Source organism: Lampetra fluviatilis, chromosome 37, assembly GCF_964198595.1.
Source record: "Lampetra fluviatilis chromosome 37, kcLamFluv1.1, whole genome shotgun sequence".
Lineage (NCBI taxonomy): Eukaryota > Metazoa > Chordata > Hyperoartia > Petromyzontiformes > Petromyzontidae > Lampetra > Lampetra fluviatilis.
Genome location: NC_136311.1, coordinates 609,713 through 628,072, shown reverse-complemented (window position 1 = coordinate 628,072; position 18,360 = coordinate 609,713). Strand labels below are relative to the sequence as shown.

General features: G+C 47.1%; 1 protein-coding gene and 1 long non-coding RNA gene across 2 annotated transcripts in view; one reads left to right on the top strand and one right to left on the bottom strand.

The window, feature by feature from the left end:
- LOC144945188 (nitric oxide synthase 1-like) overlaps nucleotides 1-18,360 on the top strand; it is a 93,871-nt gene that overhangs the window by 34,280 nt on the left and 41,231 nt on the right. Inside the window, exons 3-8 of the mRNA XM_078873478.1 lie at nucleotides 2,907-3,026; nucleotides 3,420-3,568; nucleotides 3,825-3,987; nucleotides 5,421-5,512; nucleotides 7,005-7,146; nucleotides 7,401-7,537. Of these exons, the coding sequence (XP_078729604.1) occupies nucleotides 2,907-3,026; nucleotides 3,420-3,568; nucleotides 3,825-3,987; nucleotides 5,421-5,512; nucleotides 7,005-7,146; nucleotides 7,401-7,537 (803 nt within the window). The remainder of the gene's footprint in view (nucleotides 1-2,906; nucleotides 3,027-3,419; nucleotides 3,569-3,824; nucleotides 3,988-5,420; nucleotides 5,513-7,004; nucleotides 7,147-7,400; nucleotides 7,538-18,360) is intronic.
- Nucleotides 1-18,360, bottom strand: part of LOC144945189 (uncharacterized) — a 39,522-nt gene that overhangs the window by 15,263 nt on the left and 5,899 nt on the right. The gene's annotated exons all lie outside the window — the stretch shown is intronic.

Below are 18,360 nucleotides of genomic sequence, written 5' to 3'. Positions count from 1 at the left end.
CTGCTGGCTTTGGCCTCAGCCAATGGGGTCAGGGGCGTGGTCCCGGGAGCTGACGAGGGAGCCTGGAAGATTCGATGCAGGCTAACAAGGATTGGCTGAAGCGTACCACGTGACCCGGGTATTAAATAGGGGTAGAGAGGAACGACACGTGGTCAGAACGGGAACAAACGGAGGGAGGGGCCACGTGGGAGCGGGGCTCCGAGCTGCCACGTGGCAGTGCGTCTCTCTCGGTCTATCTGTTCCCTTCACATTGCCTATCAGCAGCGTAAAGTAACTGTAACCTAAAGTGAATAAAAGACGGATTCCAGAAGTCGTCTCAAAGAGCTTTATTACATTGGTGTCAGAAGTCTCTTCTGGGACCGTTTGGACGATCTTTCAAGATGTCCAAGCACCTCAGAAAGAAGAACCCACCGGACCCTCCGTCGGAGGAAGAAGTTGAGACGGACGAGGACGAACTGCTGGGAGCTACGGCTCCTCTGCCTCCGGCTGCTGCTCTCCTCGGCGCCGCTCATCGCCGACAGGCTGCAGAAGCGACGGCCTCAAATGCGGACGAAGGATGGCGGCTAATGGCGGAGCAGATCGAGTCACTCCACGCGATTTTGCTGAGTCTGGTGACGGCGGTCGCATCCTCAACGGCTCTGGGTCGGCCGCCGGGGTTTCAGCCGAGTGCCGAGGACCAAGATTTTCAGCGGGAATCGACGTCCGCCTTTGCTCCTGCCGCGCGGGGAGAGGCTTTCATCTTGGACGGGGCGGCTGTGATGGAGCCCCCGGACGCCATCTTGGACGGGGCTGTCGCCATGCGGCCGCCGGACACCATTTTGACGGAGACACGAAGAACGCGGGAAGCGGGAATAGAGACACTCGAGGCGTCGGCCATTCACCGCGGACATCGTCTTCCTCAAATTAAGGAATTTATCGCCGGGGGCGATTGGAGTGCCTTCACGTGGCGCTTCGAGTCGGCCTTTAGATCCGTTTGATGGACGGAGGCACTGGAGGCGCTGCCCACGCTGCTGGATGATGTCTCCCTGGCGGTCTTCTGATCCATCCCGGCGACCAAGAAGAAGACACTTCGTGATGCTTTCACAGAGATGGCGGAGTTTTACGACCCGCCGACGGTGGCTACCAGAAAATTTATGTCACGTCGTCGAGGATCAGAGGAATCGCCCTTGGCCTACCGGGGGGCGCTGTTAGCGTTGGCCATGGCCGCCTACCCCGACTCGACGGCTGATCTCCTGGATCCTCTCATCCTTTCCCGAATGCTTGAGCTATCTCATGAACTGAACATCTCGCTGCCGGTATGCGGCCATGAACCGCTCACGTCGTGATGGGTGGCGCGCTGCTTGGACGCTAAGTTCAATCTGAAGCACTGGGATCAGATGGCGGCATGGACGGGGAACCCCCAAATAGACGGTCCACCATTGGGGTGGTCTCCACGGCGGGTCGTCCACTGCTCCGATGACTCCGGCGACGACGAGGTGGTGGCTGCTGTTCCGCGCTGGGTCCCGAGACGCCGGCTGCGTGACCAGCGGGATGATACGGGTCGACCACGTGCAGGGCCCGGGACAAGCCACCGCCGGGCGACGACGGCCACGTGCTTCAAGTGTGGCCGACGGGGCCATTTCGCCCGCGATTGCCGCTGCCGACCTCTGCCTTCTCCGCTTCCGTCGAGTCGACTTCCATCTCCTCCACCGGGCGCGGATCCACGACACCCTCGGCCGAGTCGGCACAAATCGGACACCCGGCAGATGAACAGGTTTTGAGGGACAACGAGACCCCCGACGTCTCTCCTCCAACGGGACCTATCCCAGATACGACCGAAACCGAACATTCTTCTTTTTCTTCTCCACGGCAACCACCTCCTGCAGATCGGGCAGCGAGGCGACCATGAACGAAGAGGGCCCTGTGTCGCGTACGTGGTCGAAATTTATTCCGTTTCGTTAGTAATGATTGCCTTGCGGTCTGTTACCCTGTTGTTACTGCGCTACAGGGGCGCCCTAATGTATGTCTGTTGTTAATGGTTGAATTCCTTGACGCGTAGACGCCTATTCCCCCCCCTTACCTTGTCAATGCGTCTCAAACGCCCTAATAATTATCTAAATTGGATTCGGCTTGTCACCCTTTTCCCAGCCGAGATGGCTGACTTTTTACACCGGGGGGGGGGGGGGGGGTGATGTAATATGAGGCTATATCCGGCTCACTGACGTATCACAACTCGTCATGGTGATTGGCTCTGCCGGTCCTGGTTTACAGCCAATGGGGGGGAAGCCTTGGGGCATGGCCCTGACGTGATGGAGAGGTGACAGCTATGGAGATTGGTTCTGCTGGCTTTGGCCTCAGCTAATGGGGAGATGAGTCAGGGGCGTGGTCCCGGGAGCTGACGAGGGAGCCTGGAAGATTCGATGCAGGCTAACGAGGATTGGCTGAAGCGTACCACGTGACCCGGGTATTAAATAGGGGTAGAGAGGAACGACACGTGGTCAGAACGGGAACAAACGGAGGAAGGGGCCACGCGGGAGCGGGGCTCTGAGCTGCCACGTGGCAGTGCGTCTCTCTCGGTCTATCTGTTCCCTTCACGTTGCCTATCAGCAGCGTGAAGTAACTGTAACCTAAAGTGAATAAAAGACGGATTCCAGAAGTCGTCTCAAAGAGCTTTATTACACTTTTATGAGACACTTAAAAGGCCCACCTCTTTCGCCTAGCTTTCAAGTGAAACTGAGCTTGGCTTCGGGCCTCAGTCACAGTCAATTATGTCTGTAAATTATTGTGCTCGTTAAAAACGGCATGATTATTATTAATCCACTGCTGGATGAGAACCGTCCCATGCTGTGCTGATTGTAGGTGTTATTTGGTAATACCTCTCCACGCTCGCCAGTGTATATTATGTGTGTATATCTGTGTGTGTGCAGGGAGTGGCGCCCAGCTTGTGCCCTCACAGTGCCGTGTCCCGCAGGGCGCGCTTCGTGAATCTGCGAAATATAGAGACGGGACACGAGTTCCGAGATACCCTGCACCTGCAAGGGAATAAGGTTCCCTACACACCCTGCACACACTGCAGTCACTGCACACACTGCACATCCTGCACACCCTGCACATCTCACACACTCCAGACACCCTGCATACCTCGAAAACCCTACACACTCTGCACACCCCAGACACCCTTCACATCCTGCACACATATAAGGCAGCAATTGGGAGCTATTCAATTTAAAATCATATAGATTGAAAACTATTTTTTTTAGAACTGCTTTTTGTGTTTAGTTTGTTTTCCTTCCCCCGCACCTCGCATTACCACGGTTGGCGGCGTACGGTGCAAAAGAAGTTTAACATACATTCACACCCTGCACACCCTGCATACCCTGCACACCCTGCACAGCCGGTACAGCTCCGTTCCGCCCTGATCACCATCTTCACCCCCACAGCCCGTCAGCTGCATGGGAGGAATATGCAAAGGCTCCATCATGTCCCCCGAGGAGCTTGCGTGCCCCAGCAGGGCCTCCCCCAAACCACGCGCGGAGCTACTGGAGGAGGCGCAGAAATTCATCACTCAATACTACTCCTCCATCAAACGGTCTGTCAGCAATTACTTGTTTACTCATTTATTTATTCATTGATTTCACTCCTACCCCACTCACGCACTCATTCACTCATATTGTAACTCGTTTGTGCACACACTCATCGTACGCATGCCCACGCTTTCATTCATTTATGTATTCATTCACCTGCGAGCTTTGCCCACTGTGTCTGAACAAGGGTATTCCTCAGCTCTGGATGTCGAACCCCACAAGAGTCGTGGTTTTCTCCCGGGTGCCATGTTCCCTGCGCAGGCAGGACTCCGATGCACACACGGAGCGACTGATGGAGGTGGCACGAGCGGTGGAGGAGAGTGGTACCTATTCTCTCACAGACACTGAGCTCATCTACGGGGCCAAGACCGCGTGGCGCAACGCAGCCAGGTGCATCGGCCGCATCCAGTGGTCCAAACTGCAGGTGACTGTGAGAATGAGAGAGTGAATGCAAGGGAATGGCAGGTGATTGTGAGAAAGCGGCAGTGTTGTGGTTATCTCACTGCGCTACGAAACCGGTGACCCGAGTTTGATTCCCGAACCAATGGTGGGTCTTCCTGACTTCAACATCATCAGGGAGACAAAGGTGACCAGGCGTGGTCCTGACCACACCATCCCGCCATTTGCCGTGCCGGCCTTTATAGGTGCCCGCTAACTGCACGTTCCCCAAAAGTCTATTAAAGGCTTCTTTGGTTCTTTCGGTAAAGTCACGTATAAAGATAAAATAATAAATTAAATAATATTATTATTTTATCTTTATACGTGACTTTACCGAAAGAACCAAAGAATAATTCCTGCAGTCACGAAAGCTCCAAAATTAAGATTCTATTAAAGGCTGTATGGGGGATTTTTGTGTACCATGGGTCGAGTGGTGGCACCATAGATAGCGTGGTTAACATGCTGCACTATGAACCTGCCTACTTGAGTTTGATTCCCGCACACAACCAACACCAGTGGTGAATATCTGAACTAGTCCTGGCCTCTCATAGGTTGACTCAGCCTTAAATGAGTATCTAGGTGGATATGTAAACATCAGCACTGGGGAAACAAAGGCGGCCAGGCCTGGTCCTGGCCACACCACCATATTGTGTGCTATACTGGTATTCATATGTGCTTGCTAACAGTGCTTGTCCCAAGAACTGAACAGACTATAAGGGGATCTTTGTGTTTGTTATCACAGTAAGTTAACACTGGGAACCACAGGTGGTGGCATCTAGCAGTCATCTCAGTCATTTAAACCATGACACCTGGGTCTGTCTCGTGACCTTCCAGAGAACATACTTCACTCCACGTGGCCGCAAAGTGTGTCATTTAGTGTGGCACAGGTTAGGCTTTGCTATTTATCTGAATTTGTCCTGGTTGACTCAGTCACTCAAAATGGACAAAAATAAAATAATTTTCAAAGTAATTGAGAATAACCGACAGTGCAATTACAAATGTATGAGTTAATGAATGAATAAACGGATTAAATTAATTACAGGTTATGGAGGATTTTTCATATTCACAATTTAATTGATAATACCAGGATAACGGCTGTGACCAACTCTCCCTGAACGTGCCGATCTCGTCAGATCTTGGAAGCTAAGCAGGTACAGCCTGGACATTACTTGTGCTGGTGACCACTATGTATAGCAGGACTTTTATCGGTGGCTTCCCAGCTATAAGCTGCACTGGCCAGTGTATAGTCAAACTAACCCGCACAGTCTGCACAGCGTGGGTAGGCCCTCATCCAGCAGTGGATTAACCTTAACTCTAACTTGTATGTGTACTCCAGTGACAGCTGCCACCACCACACCGTGACCCCTCTGTCAATGTTTCAGCATCTTGAACTCATACAAATTCTCGCTGTGCCGGCAGCTGTTTGACGCGAGACACTGCAACACGGCAAGTGACATGTTCACTTATATCTGCAACCACATCAAGTATGCAACTAACCGGGGCAATATACGGTGAGCATTTCATGCAGCTACTACCTGTGTGAGTTTTTGATTGTTCACCACTTTTTGATCACACTTTTACCTGTTCACCTATCCACCTGCTTACCAACGTATCTGTTTATTTTCCCACTTGTTCACTTGCTCACCGGTTTGCCTGTTTACCAGCTCACATGTTCACTTGCTGACACGTTCACTTGCTCCACTCCCTATCTCTTCGCCTGCTCATCAACTTACTCATATTTTCACTGGATCCAGTTTGCCAGCTCGCACATGGAACAATATTAATTTGGTAAAATTTGTATTAGCGCCATTATTATCGTACAATGCTATAACGAAGAGTAATCCACACATTTAATAAGTAGGTACGAACAACATGTTATTCAAATGTGTTATTTTTTTACAGTAAATTGTTAAATGTGTGGATTATATTTTAACATTCTGGTGTATTGAAACAATAAAATTACGTGTTCACATTACAACTACATTTTTTTGGCTGTATTCGGTGGAGGAGGGATTACAAACCATAATAGTATTGTGCTTTTGCGATCTAACCCAAAAAAACTATTATGGATTGAACTAATGATTCGTTTCCTGGAAGGCACAAGTGTTACCACTGCGCCACCATGCCTCCAAAAAATTAAAGAGTGAATGTAAATGTATGTCCATGATCATTTAATTCGCTCTCACACAAAGACGGGCGATTTGTATCTGACCTTTGCATCCAAATCATCTCCCACTATTATTAAATTCGTTCAATGAGCAATTCTAATCTCATAATTATATCATTTTCCCATCAAACATTTAACATCCTATTCAAATGTGTTTTTTTGTTAATAGACAGTATCTTTAATTGTTCTTATTTACAGCACCGTGAGCACCTCAATGTGTAATCGTTTCTGAGACCTGACATGGTGTATTCTTTTAAATGTCCATTGCTCTTAAATACGAATGACTAATTTAAAGGGATGCTGTCGTGATGTCAAGGTGAGCACACTGGAGTTTGCAATCCAGTGGTCGCTGGTTCAATGTCTTGGTGTGGCAGTTGATGCAACAGAAAAGTAAATTAAAGCCCCACTGCCACCACCTCTGTCCCCGCGGCAGAATAAATGAGTTCACCACAGTTCGTCAATCGGCAGGTCATGTTCCAAATGTCTATCTAGCATGGAAGAGTAGGCCTAAAATACTCGAGAGGGGTTCTCCAGAGCTCCCTCTTTTGGAGAACCTTTCCACCATTGGCGTGACAAGGAAATTGCAGGGCTACACCATTACCTTTTTTACTGATGTAAATTAAGTAAGTCACATTGCGAGATCATGACTCTTGCTCCATTTTTATCGTCACCAGTCACATTCAAAGCCGCCACCACCTCTTACGGTCCATAGTTTTAATACAAAGGTGGTCAAGCGTGTGTGGTGCTGAACCAACACCACCGCCCTCTCTCAAGCTTGCCGTGATACCCTAACACCTTAACAGGCGCTCGCTAACAGCACATCTCTTCACCACCAGCTCTGCCATCACGGTGTTCCGGCAGCGCATGGACGGGCAGCACGACTTCCGCGTGTGGAATTCGCAGCTGATCAGCTACGCGGGCTACAGGCAGCCCGATGGCTCTGTCCTGGGGGACCCGGCTTACGTGGAGTTCACAGAGGTGGGGGCATGGGAGGGTGCGGGGGGGGGCTGTTTCCCCGTGTCGTATATATGTTACTGTGTCACTGTGCCCCCGTGTTCCCATGTCCTCGTGTCTCCGTGTTTCTCTGCCCTCATGTTCCCATTCCTGTGCACCCCCGCATCCCGTCGTTCCTTTGTCTCCATGCCTCATGTCCCCATTTCCTTGGTCCACGTGTCCCTGTGTGACTGTGCCTCCGTGCCATCCTGTGTGCACGCATTTGTGCTATCCTTCAGCTGTGTGTGGAGCTGGGCTGGCAGCCCCCCCGTACACGCTTCGACGTGCTGCCCATGGTGCTGCAGGGGAACGGGGAGCCCGAACTCTTTGTGCTGCCACCTGAGCTGTTGCTGGAGGTGCCCATCCGACACCCCAAGTAAGGACAACACAGATGCAACAACATCACCAGCCATCAATTGCCATAAAGTGGCGGTAACATCACCATGACGCTTGTGCCAGGCCACGTGCACTCTGAGACTATGTGAAGTGTCGAAGGCTCGCTGACAGGAGATCATGGGTTGACTGACTGCGCCCGCTACTTTGCCAACTTGCTATATTTTATCCGCCCGGTGCTCCGCTTGTTATTGTGAGCGTCGCTCCTCTGCCCTCCGTTTTTGTTGGAGGGCGACTGTCTCCAACTGCCCAGTGGCGTCCTTCACGAGCCTCCTCTATAGAGGGCGATCTTGACACCGCTGCTACCAGTCATCCCCAAGTCCACTCAGCTCCACATCCTTCTGTACCGCATCAGTCCATCTCTTATACAGCCTATGTCGTGCCCGATTATCCCCCTCTATCTGACAAGACATAAGCTGTTTGGGCATACGATGGCTGGGCATGCAGGCTACATGACCCAGCCAACGCAGCTTTGCCTGCTGGAGGAGCTCACTGATGGAAATATGTCCAGATCTTTCAAAAGATTTGTGAGCTCCTCACACAATCCAGCCTGGTTGAACCCGAGATGGATTGTTGGCAGGCCAGCCTCAATGTTTCTAACTGGCACAGATGTTCCTTTAGAGAACACAAAATAGCTTTGCATGGAGCGACAGGCCAGGCAGCTTCCACACAGCGTTATGCAGCTGATGAAAAGATAATGTCGCCCGACTGATTCAGAGTGAGACCTCGGCTGCGAAACCAGAGCTGGTCAAAAGCACACTGCCCAAGAACGAAAACTTTTCCACTCTCTCTACAACTGCACCATCATTCATGGGGATTGATGGAGGGGAGCATTTGATAACATAAAATACCCAGGCAGGTGCTTCGTTTTTGTGCGGCTGATGTTAAGGCCCCATCACTTTGTAGTATGCTCCAGGTTCAGCAGTAGCACCTCCAACTCCTCCTCAGAGTGGGCGATCATCAGATCATCCACATGCATGCATGTATGTTGAACTTCTTTCACACTGTACATAGCCAACTGTGCTAATCGCATACATACACATACACACAGATATATGCACACACATGCACACATACAAATATACAGATAGTCCTCAACTTACGAATACCTGACTTACGAACACCCGCACTTACGAACCAGCTTCCACGATTTTTTAACATTAACTTAAAACAGGAACTCGCAATTACAAACTGAACTGCAGAACTATTTTGTTCAGCAGAGCGATCCTCCGCGAGATGTAATGAGTCAGCCTATGTGTGTGGAAGTGAGTGTGAGGGGAATAGTAGTGTAGCGGTTAGTGTGCTGCTCTACAAACACAGCGATTCGAGTTCAATTCCCGATCACGGCCAACACCAGTGACGCCTTTGTATCCTCAGTGGCGATGTTTACACACCGCACCAGGTACTCAATTGAGGCTGAGTCGACCTAGGGGAGGCCCAGGACTGGTTCATATAATCGTCACTGGTGTTGGCCGTGAGTAGGAATCGAACTTGGATCGCCGGGTGTGTAGCGCAGTGTGCTAACTGCTACACCATTGCCCGTCCCTTTTTGCCAAAAAAGTCCTGTAGATATAACTGCTTAATCTGAGCTATTTTTAATACTTTTGTAATGCGGGCGTAAATGGGCGGGTCGGATGTGACGATCCGAGAGGGAGGAGTCAGGGTCACGTGGGGGGAGATGTTATAGCGGGGAGACAGGAAGACATCTGGGTCAGTCGGGGGAGTGAAGAGTGGAGACCATGTTGGGTGGTCGCCGTGCCTCAGCCTGGTGGCTGAGGGGCTCATGACGGCGCCAGCCAGCGGGGTGGAAGAGAGAGTTGGGGATAGAGACAGAGAGTGGCGAGATCGCCACAGAGGCCACGCAGGGCGAACGTTGGAGAGTGGCGAGATCGCCACACACGGTAAGACTCGGCACCGCCAGCCAGCGGTGACCGAGCACGGAGGAACGGGGAGCAGCGGTGGAGCTGCTGTGAGAGCAGCCGGAGGGCTGCACAAGGGGGACCTGCAGCGGAGCTGCAGGAGCGCGAAAGGCTACGGGAGCGAAGGCAGAGGTCGAGCTGCCAAGCGGGGGAGACTCTGAGCGAGGGTCGTGTGGGACAAGTGTAAGAACCCAAATAAAGGACAACGGAGACAGACCCAGGATCGAGTCCTTTATTACACTTTGATACCTTCTCTAGTCTAACATTGGTGAGACAAGGCCATAAAGAAGGCTTTCTCTTATATAGGTCTTTCAAAGACGATGCATATATTATCAGAGCATGTTTGCATGTTTTGCCACAAGTATATGTGGTTAATGCAAATTTGATGCCTTGCAATAGATATTTATTTGTTGTTTAAACATTATAACACCTGCTTTATTGCCAGAAAGGGTAAAGCCTATTCTTATTTTTTCATGATTTAGTGTTTAGTTTATTTGGCATACAGTACAGTACTTATTTAAATTGTGATGTATCTAGATTTTCTTGCCATATACCTAACCCCATTATTTAAGAAAGCCTTTAGTATTGAAAATCGCGATTTTGGTTTTTGTGGAACTTTCTCAGAACGTAACTCCTGCGATATTCAATGGTCTCCTGTACATATCGAAAAACACATTTTACTAATCATGCAGCAGTCAGACTGTAGACTATGGAGTCATGTGGTCTGCAGTGCGATATCCCTCTCCCTAACCGTGTATTTAAAACTAAATTATACATGTTTACCCAGGAAAAGCTCACTAAGTCTGAAGTCTGTTTTCAGGAAGTTCCTGCCAAGTGTTCACAGTAGGCAGCGATGTTACTGTGTATACGCCAAAATGGAGTAATTTTCAAGACATGTTTAAGCATTTGGATGTATTGCCAATACAAGTTACATTGGTTTTTTTTAGCTATGGGAGTAAATTAGAAAACCCAGAGGAAATCCATGCAGAACATTGTGGAAGAACATACAAACTCCACGCAGAAAGGTGCCCGAGTCAGGAATCAGGCAAATCTTGCTGTGAGGCATAAGTGTTACCACTGTGCCACGATGTCGCCCGTGCATCACTTGGACCCCCCCAATGTGGACTCTTAACTCCACTGCAAGAGAATGGTTTATAGATCAAGCCGGATGCGAGTCAGCCTGATCCATAAAACTAATTTATTGCATTTCGATTTAAAGCTTTCGTGACTGCAGGGATTCATCTTCTTGGTTCTTTCGGTAAAGTCACGTAGAAGGGAAGTAATAAAATAATAAAAATAAAACATAATAAAACAATTCTCACGACGTTTCGGCCACAACGCAAGCAGCCATCCTCAGGCGAAGAATGAAACACCCCAAGCTTGGAGCGTATATTTAAGCTGGGTTAGAGGGGGGGGAGGTGGGAAGAAGAGCACCTAAACAAAATAATTTGCATATCAAGAGGAATTCAGCATATGGAAAATGCGTAGGAGGTGGGCGGGGGGGGTTCCAAATCAATACTATGCCCGTGCATTATGCAGGATTAGCAGCATCAAAGGGGGGGGGGGAAGGGGGGGAGCATTAACAAAGGAAAGGAATGTTAATAGTATGTAGCTGTAGTTACTAAACAACCACGTAAAAAACTACAGTATAAACTGCATGACAAACTAAAGTATAAACTACATAGCATCATCAGTAAACTTACTATACTCTACAATAAGCTGAGTTACTAACAGTAAGTAATACATGAAAAATTCTACGTTGTAAAAAATTATATAATATGCTTCCATCTAAACTTTATTCTCTTACATCACACGCGTCTATACCGTACTATATACTTCCATAGGCAAAACCAACATTAAATTACATACTGTATTGCTATAAACCACCCTATACCTTATACATTTTTAATATAACACTATGTATTATTCTACCCACCCTAATGTGTATCAAAATGGTTTATTACGTCCTTCCAGTGATTGCTAAGCCAGAATCCATCTTCTCGGTTAAAATTGTCTCTGTGTTTGTAAATGTGGATCGCCTCATGTACGAATCTCTCATGATAGCCAGATGGCTTGCAGAGAACCTCTGTCTTGGAGAAGTCAATGTCATGTGAGCCCACTGAGTTGTAACAGTGATCTGCCACGGCTGAGGTGTTTGTCCTACAGTGTTTCAGGTCAGCTTTATGTTCACGGATGCGGTCCGAGACATGTCGTTTGGTTTCCCCAATGTAACTGCTACCACAGAGGCAACTTAGTTTGTAGACACCAGGGTACTGTATGTCTGGAACCACATCTTTTACAGACGGTACCAGATCACGGATTTTATGTACTGTGTTGAATCGGACCTGGATCTTGTGTTTAATCAGGATTTTGGAGATCTTTTTTGTGACCCCAGCAATGTAGGGTAAGGTGATGGTCTTGAAAGGCTCCTCAACAGGATCCTTCTTGGTGGTTGGAGTGATGGCTTTGCGGATGGTTACTCCGACTACACAATCCGCAAAGCCATCACTCCAACCACCAAGAAGGATCCTGTTGAGGAGCCTTTCAAGACCATCACCTTACCCTACATTGCTGGGGTCACAAAAAAGATCTCCAAAATCCTGATTAAACACAAGATCCAGGTCCGATTCAACACAGTACATAAAATCCGTGATCTGGTACCGTCTGTAAAAGATGTGGTTCCAGACATACAGTACCCTGGTGTCTACAAACTAAGTTGCCTCTGTGGTAGCAGTTACATTGGGGAAACCAAACGACATGTCTCGGACCGCATCCGTGAACATAAAGCTGACCTGAAACACTGTAGGACAAACACCTCAGCCGTGGCAGATCACTGTTACAACTCAGTGGGCTCACATGACATTGACTTCTCCAAGACAGAGGTTCTCTGCAAGCCATCTGGCTATCATGAGAGATTCGTACATGAGGCGATCCACATTTACAAACACAGAGACAATTTTAACCGAGAAGATGGATTCTGGCTTAGCAATCACTGGAAGGACGTAATAAACCATTTTGATACACATTAGGGTGGGTAGAATAATACATAGTGTTATATTAAAAATGTATAAGGTATAGGGTGGTTTATAGCAATACAGTATGTAATTTAATGTTGGTTTTGCCTATGGAAGTATATAGTACGGTATAGACGCGTGTGATGTAAGAGAATAAAGTTTAGATGGAAGCATATTATATAATTTTTTACAACGTAGAATTTTTCATGTATTACTTACTGTTAGTAACTCAGCTTATTGTAGAGTATAGTAAGTTTACTGATGATGCTATGTAGTTTATACTTTAGTTTGTCATGCAGTTTATACTGTAGTTTTTTACGTGGTTGTTTAGTAACTACAGCTACATACTATTAACATTCCTTTCCTTTGTTAATGCTCCCCCCCTTCCCCCCCCCCCTTTGATGCTGCTAATCCTGCATAATGCACGGGCATAGTATTGATTTGGAACCCCCCCCGCCCACCTCCTACGCATTTTCCATATGCTGAATTCCTCTTGATATGCAAATTATTTTGTTTAGGCGCTCTTCTTCCCACCTCCCCCCCCTCTAACCCAGCTTAAATATACGCTCCAAGCTTGGGGTGTTTCATTCTTCGCCTGAGGATGGCTGCTTGCGTTGTGGCCGAAACGTCGTGAGAATTGTTTTATTATGTTTTATTTTTATTATTTTATTACTTCCCTTCTACGTGACTTTACCGAAAGAACCAAGAAGATAATTTATTGCATCCAAATGTAATAATGTGGAGCCACATTGACGCATGCACACATCTAAACCCACGACCTCCCGCCGTGACACCGAATCGTAGGAGAAGCAGGAGGTACATTGAACGTGAAGGTGTGTGAGTGGGCATATGTATGGGGAGCGGCAGTGTAGTGGTTAGCGCACTGCGCTATGAACCCAGCGACCCGAGTTCGATTTCCGCTCACGGCCAACACTAGTAACGATTATTTGAACTGGTGCTGGACCTTCCCTAGGTCGACTCAGCCTGAAATAAGTACCTGGTTTGGTATGTAAACATTGCCACTAGGGAGACAAAGGCGGTCGGGCGTGATGCTGGCCACCCACCCCCTCGTGTACCGTTCTGGACTTAATAGGTGCTCGCTAATAGCACTTGCCCCAACAATCTGTTAAGGCTGTACAGGGGATCTTTTAATATTTGATTTTCCGTCGCCCTCGCCTTTTGATCATAATGTTTTTTTTTTTATCATACTTCACCAAGCTTCAGTTTACTGACCAGTACCAGTTCAGACACATGTAAATGTCAGTTTAACACGTAGGCTTTCGCGACCAATATTATTCATAATCAACGTTTTTGGGTTTAGATCGCGTTATTTATAAATGTGTCGTAACCCTCCATTCTGGCGAATTGCCCGATGATGCTGGATGCAATTACCAGCGAACGTCGTACTCAAAAATTGTAAATGTTGTGGTTTCACTCTTCAACACACCGGTGGGCTAAAGCAGTGAACTATTTGTTTTTTGTCAACGTGACACTTTTTTACTGATTGGCCGTGTCGGGTGGTGGAGGGTTACGACACATTTATAAATAACGCGATCTAAACCCAAAAACGTTGATTATGACATGTAAATGTACTGTATATTTCTATATAGGACAGCAGGGTGTTGCAGTGGTAACAATTGGGGATCACAACAAAAAGGTCCTGTGTTCGATTCCCAGCTTGGGTTTTGTGTATGAGTTTATAGGTTATCCCCCTGTTCTGCATGGCTTTCCTCCGAGTTTTCAGATTCTTTTCTCATAGATAAAAATAAACCATACAAAGTTACTGGTGATGCGGTTTGCATTTCACAAATTATTTGGTGATGATGCATATTTTTTTTTCGGGTTAGGCCACGTGGTAGTTTTATGTTAATTCTGATCATTAACCTTCCAGCATTCAACAAGATTGTCACGTTTACAAATATGTCATTTATTCGTGCCAATGTATTTATCCAATTCTGACCAATGAATCTCACCGATGGCTTGAGACTTTTTCATAACCGAATTTTACATCAAATCCGATGTTTTACTCAAACTGCTTTGAGCTTCATTAGACAATGAACTACTGTATCACCTGACTGTTTTTAATCATCACCTCACCAACTGCCAGAGCATGGGTCAAGCATGGGCCATTCCCCTTTGTTTGTAATTTAGGCCTGACTTTTTAATACGTTTATTATTAATATTGTGGTACTGGCCACCCACTCCCTCGTGTGCCCTTGCCGACCTTCATGTGTGCTCGCTTACAGTACTTGTTCCAACAGTCTGTTAAGGCTATATGGGGATCTTTGTCTTTGCGTGTATATGTTCCTCTGTCCCCATGCGGGGTGTGTGTAAATGTGTGTGTGTATATATTGGTTGTGTGTATGTATGCTGTATACACATATACGAACACAACAATTGGAGAATGATAAAATTCGAGTGACACAGTTTGCTTAGGCTCATTGCTTGACCCTGCCGGGACCAATGTGCAACGCGCATATACCTTCGTTCCTTTGATTTGTTTTTTACCACCGGCTGCACACTTTTCCAAAGGACAGAACACACACAAATCAATTTGGAGGGGTCACCCTTTCCAGTTGCACCCCACATGACCCCCTCTCATTCGCATGCATGCATTTCCATTCCGAGCACGACTCCGCTAATGTGATTTGCGAGGGCTGCCTACCGACCACGTGTGGTCAGCTATGGGCTTAGTCACCGAAGTTTGATGAGAAAATACGATGATGTCAGCTCAGTTCGGGATGGAGAGGGGTTGAAAGTCTGGTGGTGGGGGGGAGGCATTGGGCATAGAGGCAGTGGCGTAGCACAGTTGGCATTGGCACTCCTGTCCAATTTGTCCTCCTCTTCTTGGTTTGGCGCCTGGGTCTTCATCCAGCAGTGGATTAATCTTGGCTGATGATGATGGTTAGGATCAGTCAGTTCATAGATGATACACAAATAAATATAGCAAAGGCACCCAAAACCCCAGCAGGTCTCACATCCGTGACTGTGACGCGAGGTGATAAGGTTTGAGAATAGAGGAGTTGGTGGCCAATGTGTAGTGAGCGTAAGTAGTGCAGGAGACGTCGATGGAGGCAACACGTATTTATTAACAGGAGCTACGATACAGCACGTAGCGAACCCTCACACTTGAAGGGGTAACGGCCCCTTCACCCGATTCTACTAGAGGATGTGTTCCTCAGCTAACGTTCCTCGTTAGCTCCTACTACACCCCTCTATCTCAGACCATCCTAAAGGAGGCTAACTGACCTGGCCCAGCTTCGGCTCAGGCCCGACCCTCAGCCACTCGAGTCTGGCCCTCACAGGGACCCAGACCTCGCTCTCTGAGGTCGCCCCTGGCTTGCCCTGCTCGGCTCTTATAAGAACTGCTAGACAGGGTAGTCCCAGGGCTAGGCTAGTCGGTCTTCAATCTTCACTGGCTCTTCATCGTCTTCTGACTCCGACGACTGCCTAGAGCTCTCTCTCTCTCACCGCCTTATATACCTAACCCCCCCCCCCGAGGGGCGGGGCTGTGTGGGATCCCAGCCACAGCCTCCACACAGCCCCCCAGGGTGGTGACCGTTTGCGGACGTTGATGTAGACACCCCCAACGTAACAGCTCGCCACACCCCGTTACGTAATACCTCTACAAATGCATATTGTGGGCTCTTCTAGAACATGAAAATCAGTAGCTTGGTTGTCATGGGGCCCTGGCATAAGGACTGAAATGGAGGGTCCTTTCTCCTGCCCCCCCACCCCTTCCTGTGTAGACTGGCACCTGGACCCCTTTGTACCACCTGCACAATATATCCCACTGAGCACATGTCGAGACAGAGTACGTCCCCATATTAAAATTAAGATAACAATGGAGTCTGTGCACGGCGCTTATTATCATTGTTGGAAATACATGTCCGACCTGTACGTCTGTACCTGCAATCATACGTAAAAACATGAAATTCAATACAACTAACTATGTATGAATGTTGAGCTTATTTTGCACCGTACGTAGCCGTAACTGTGCCAATCACCACTAGGAGATCCAACTTTGTAAAAATGTGGGTTCAACAAAATATAAGCAGAACCCCTTCTGTATCTCCACATATAAATAAAACATTTGTAGATCAGTATTACTTTTCAGATTAATATTATCCAAAAGCGTTAATTTAAGGAAGCAAACTGAACTTGTTTTGACCCTCTGGGTCTCATCAACAGCCAAGCTTGTTAAACAAATGCTGCTGGATTAGCAGGTGTTATTGGTAAGAGCACTGGACCCCATTCACAAATATATGTGTTTGCTCATGGACATGTACGTTAGGCTCCAACACCAACCAACTTGCTTGTGTTGTAATGCAAGTGCGTTAATCATACTGATACAGAATAATTATGTTTTTTTTTAAAATAATAAACTTGCTTTTTGACGGTTTATTCTTGCTAATTTTGCCACAAAACTACACAGAACTCTAAATTGGTACTGACAAGCTTTGGCGAGTTTTCTCGTAATTGGTTTAGGGATAACTTTTTAGATCTTTCGGTAAAGGCACATAGAAAGAAAAATAATTAAATAATAGAATACGACGTTTCGATTGCAAAACAAGCATTCATCATCAGGTACAAATGAATGAGAAGAGAAAAAAAACCTAGTAAACTTAGAAATATAATGCAATACAACACATAGAGTCGGCTAATATAACAGTCAATACCCTACCTGGTTGATTACGTCCTTCCAAAGAGTGCTACATTTGAGAGAGAGACAAAACACAGACACGGAGGAACATGGACAGACACATAAGCAGAGAGAGACAACACAGAGACACAGGGAGAGAGAGAAAACTAACTTAAATCCTTCCCGTAGAGGTGGTTTAAACTTGACTGTTATGTTAGCCGACCACCCTGTGTTGTATTGCATTATATTTCTAAGTTTACTAGGTTTTTCTCTTATCATTTGCACCTGATGATGATTGCTTGTGTTGCAATAGAAACGTCGTATTTTATTACCTAATTAATTTTATTCCTACGTGACTTTACCGAAAGAGCCAAGAAGTTAGTCCTGCAGTCACGAAAACTGGTTTAGGGATGTTGTATTTTCTGTATAAAAGCAGACAGAATCAAATTTACACATCAGAGCAATAACTTGCCTGTAACCAAATCACCCGAAGTACGCCTGGTCTTGTCAGATCTCGGAAGCTCAGCAGATTTGAGCCTGGATAGTGCTTGGATGGATGGCCACAGCGTATACTAGGCGTTATAGGCTGTCGAGCAGAGGGCAGTGCGCCAAAATCCATTATACTGTATAGTACTCCTATGCTCCCTGCCTTGATAAATTCATGCTGACAAGCATGGTGAAGTATGGTCAAATAATCCTCATCCACTGAAGGGTGGCCCACATTCAGCAGTGGATTGACAAAGGGCTGTACAAAAACTAGGCCTGGGGTGGCACACACGTCGATATCATGCGTACAAACCTCTGCTCGTGAATACATGATTAAATATTGACAAATGCCATCTCATTGGAGCCAGTTTAACAGCCCGAATGTTGTAGCACAATGAAATGGATTGAGTTGCCCCCTTAAAATATTTATGGAGGTTAGCAAAGTTTTACAAAAATGAAACTTTAACGATTCATAACAACGATCTTAGTTTAAATATTTCACTTGTTAAATAAGCCTCATCTTCCCATGGCTTCTGTATGACCTTAACATTGACTTCCTGTTGACCTCTCTATGAATTCCCCATGACCTCTTGTCCTTCCATTAACTTTACATTGGCCTCCACATAACCGGATAACCTAACCTGGCAATGACCTTTTGACTTGCATGTGACTGCCCTGTGATCTCCTCATGACCTTGACCTGTGACCTTCATCTGACAACTTCCTTTTGATCTCACTGTGATCTT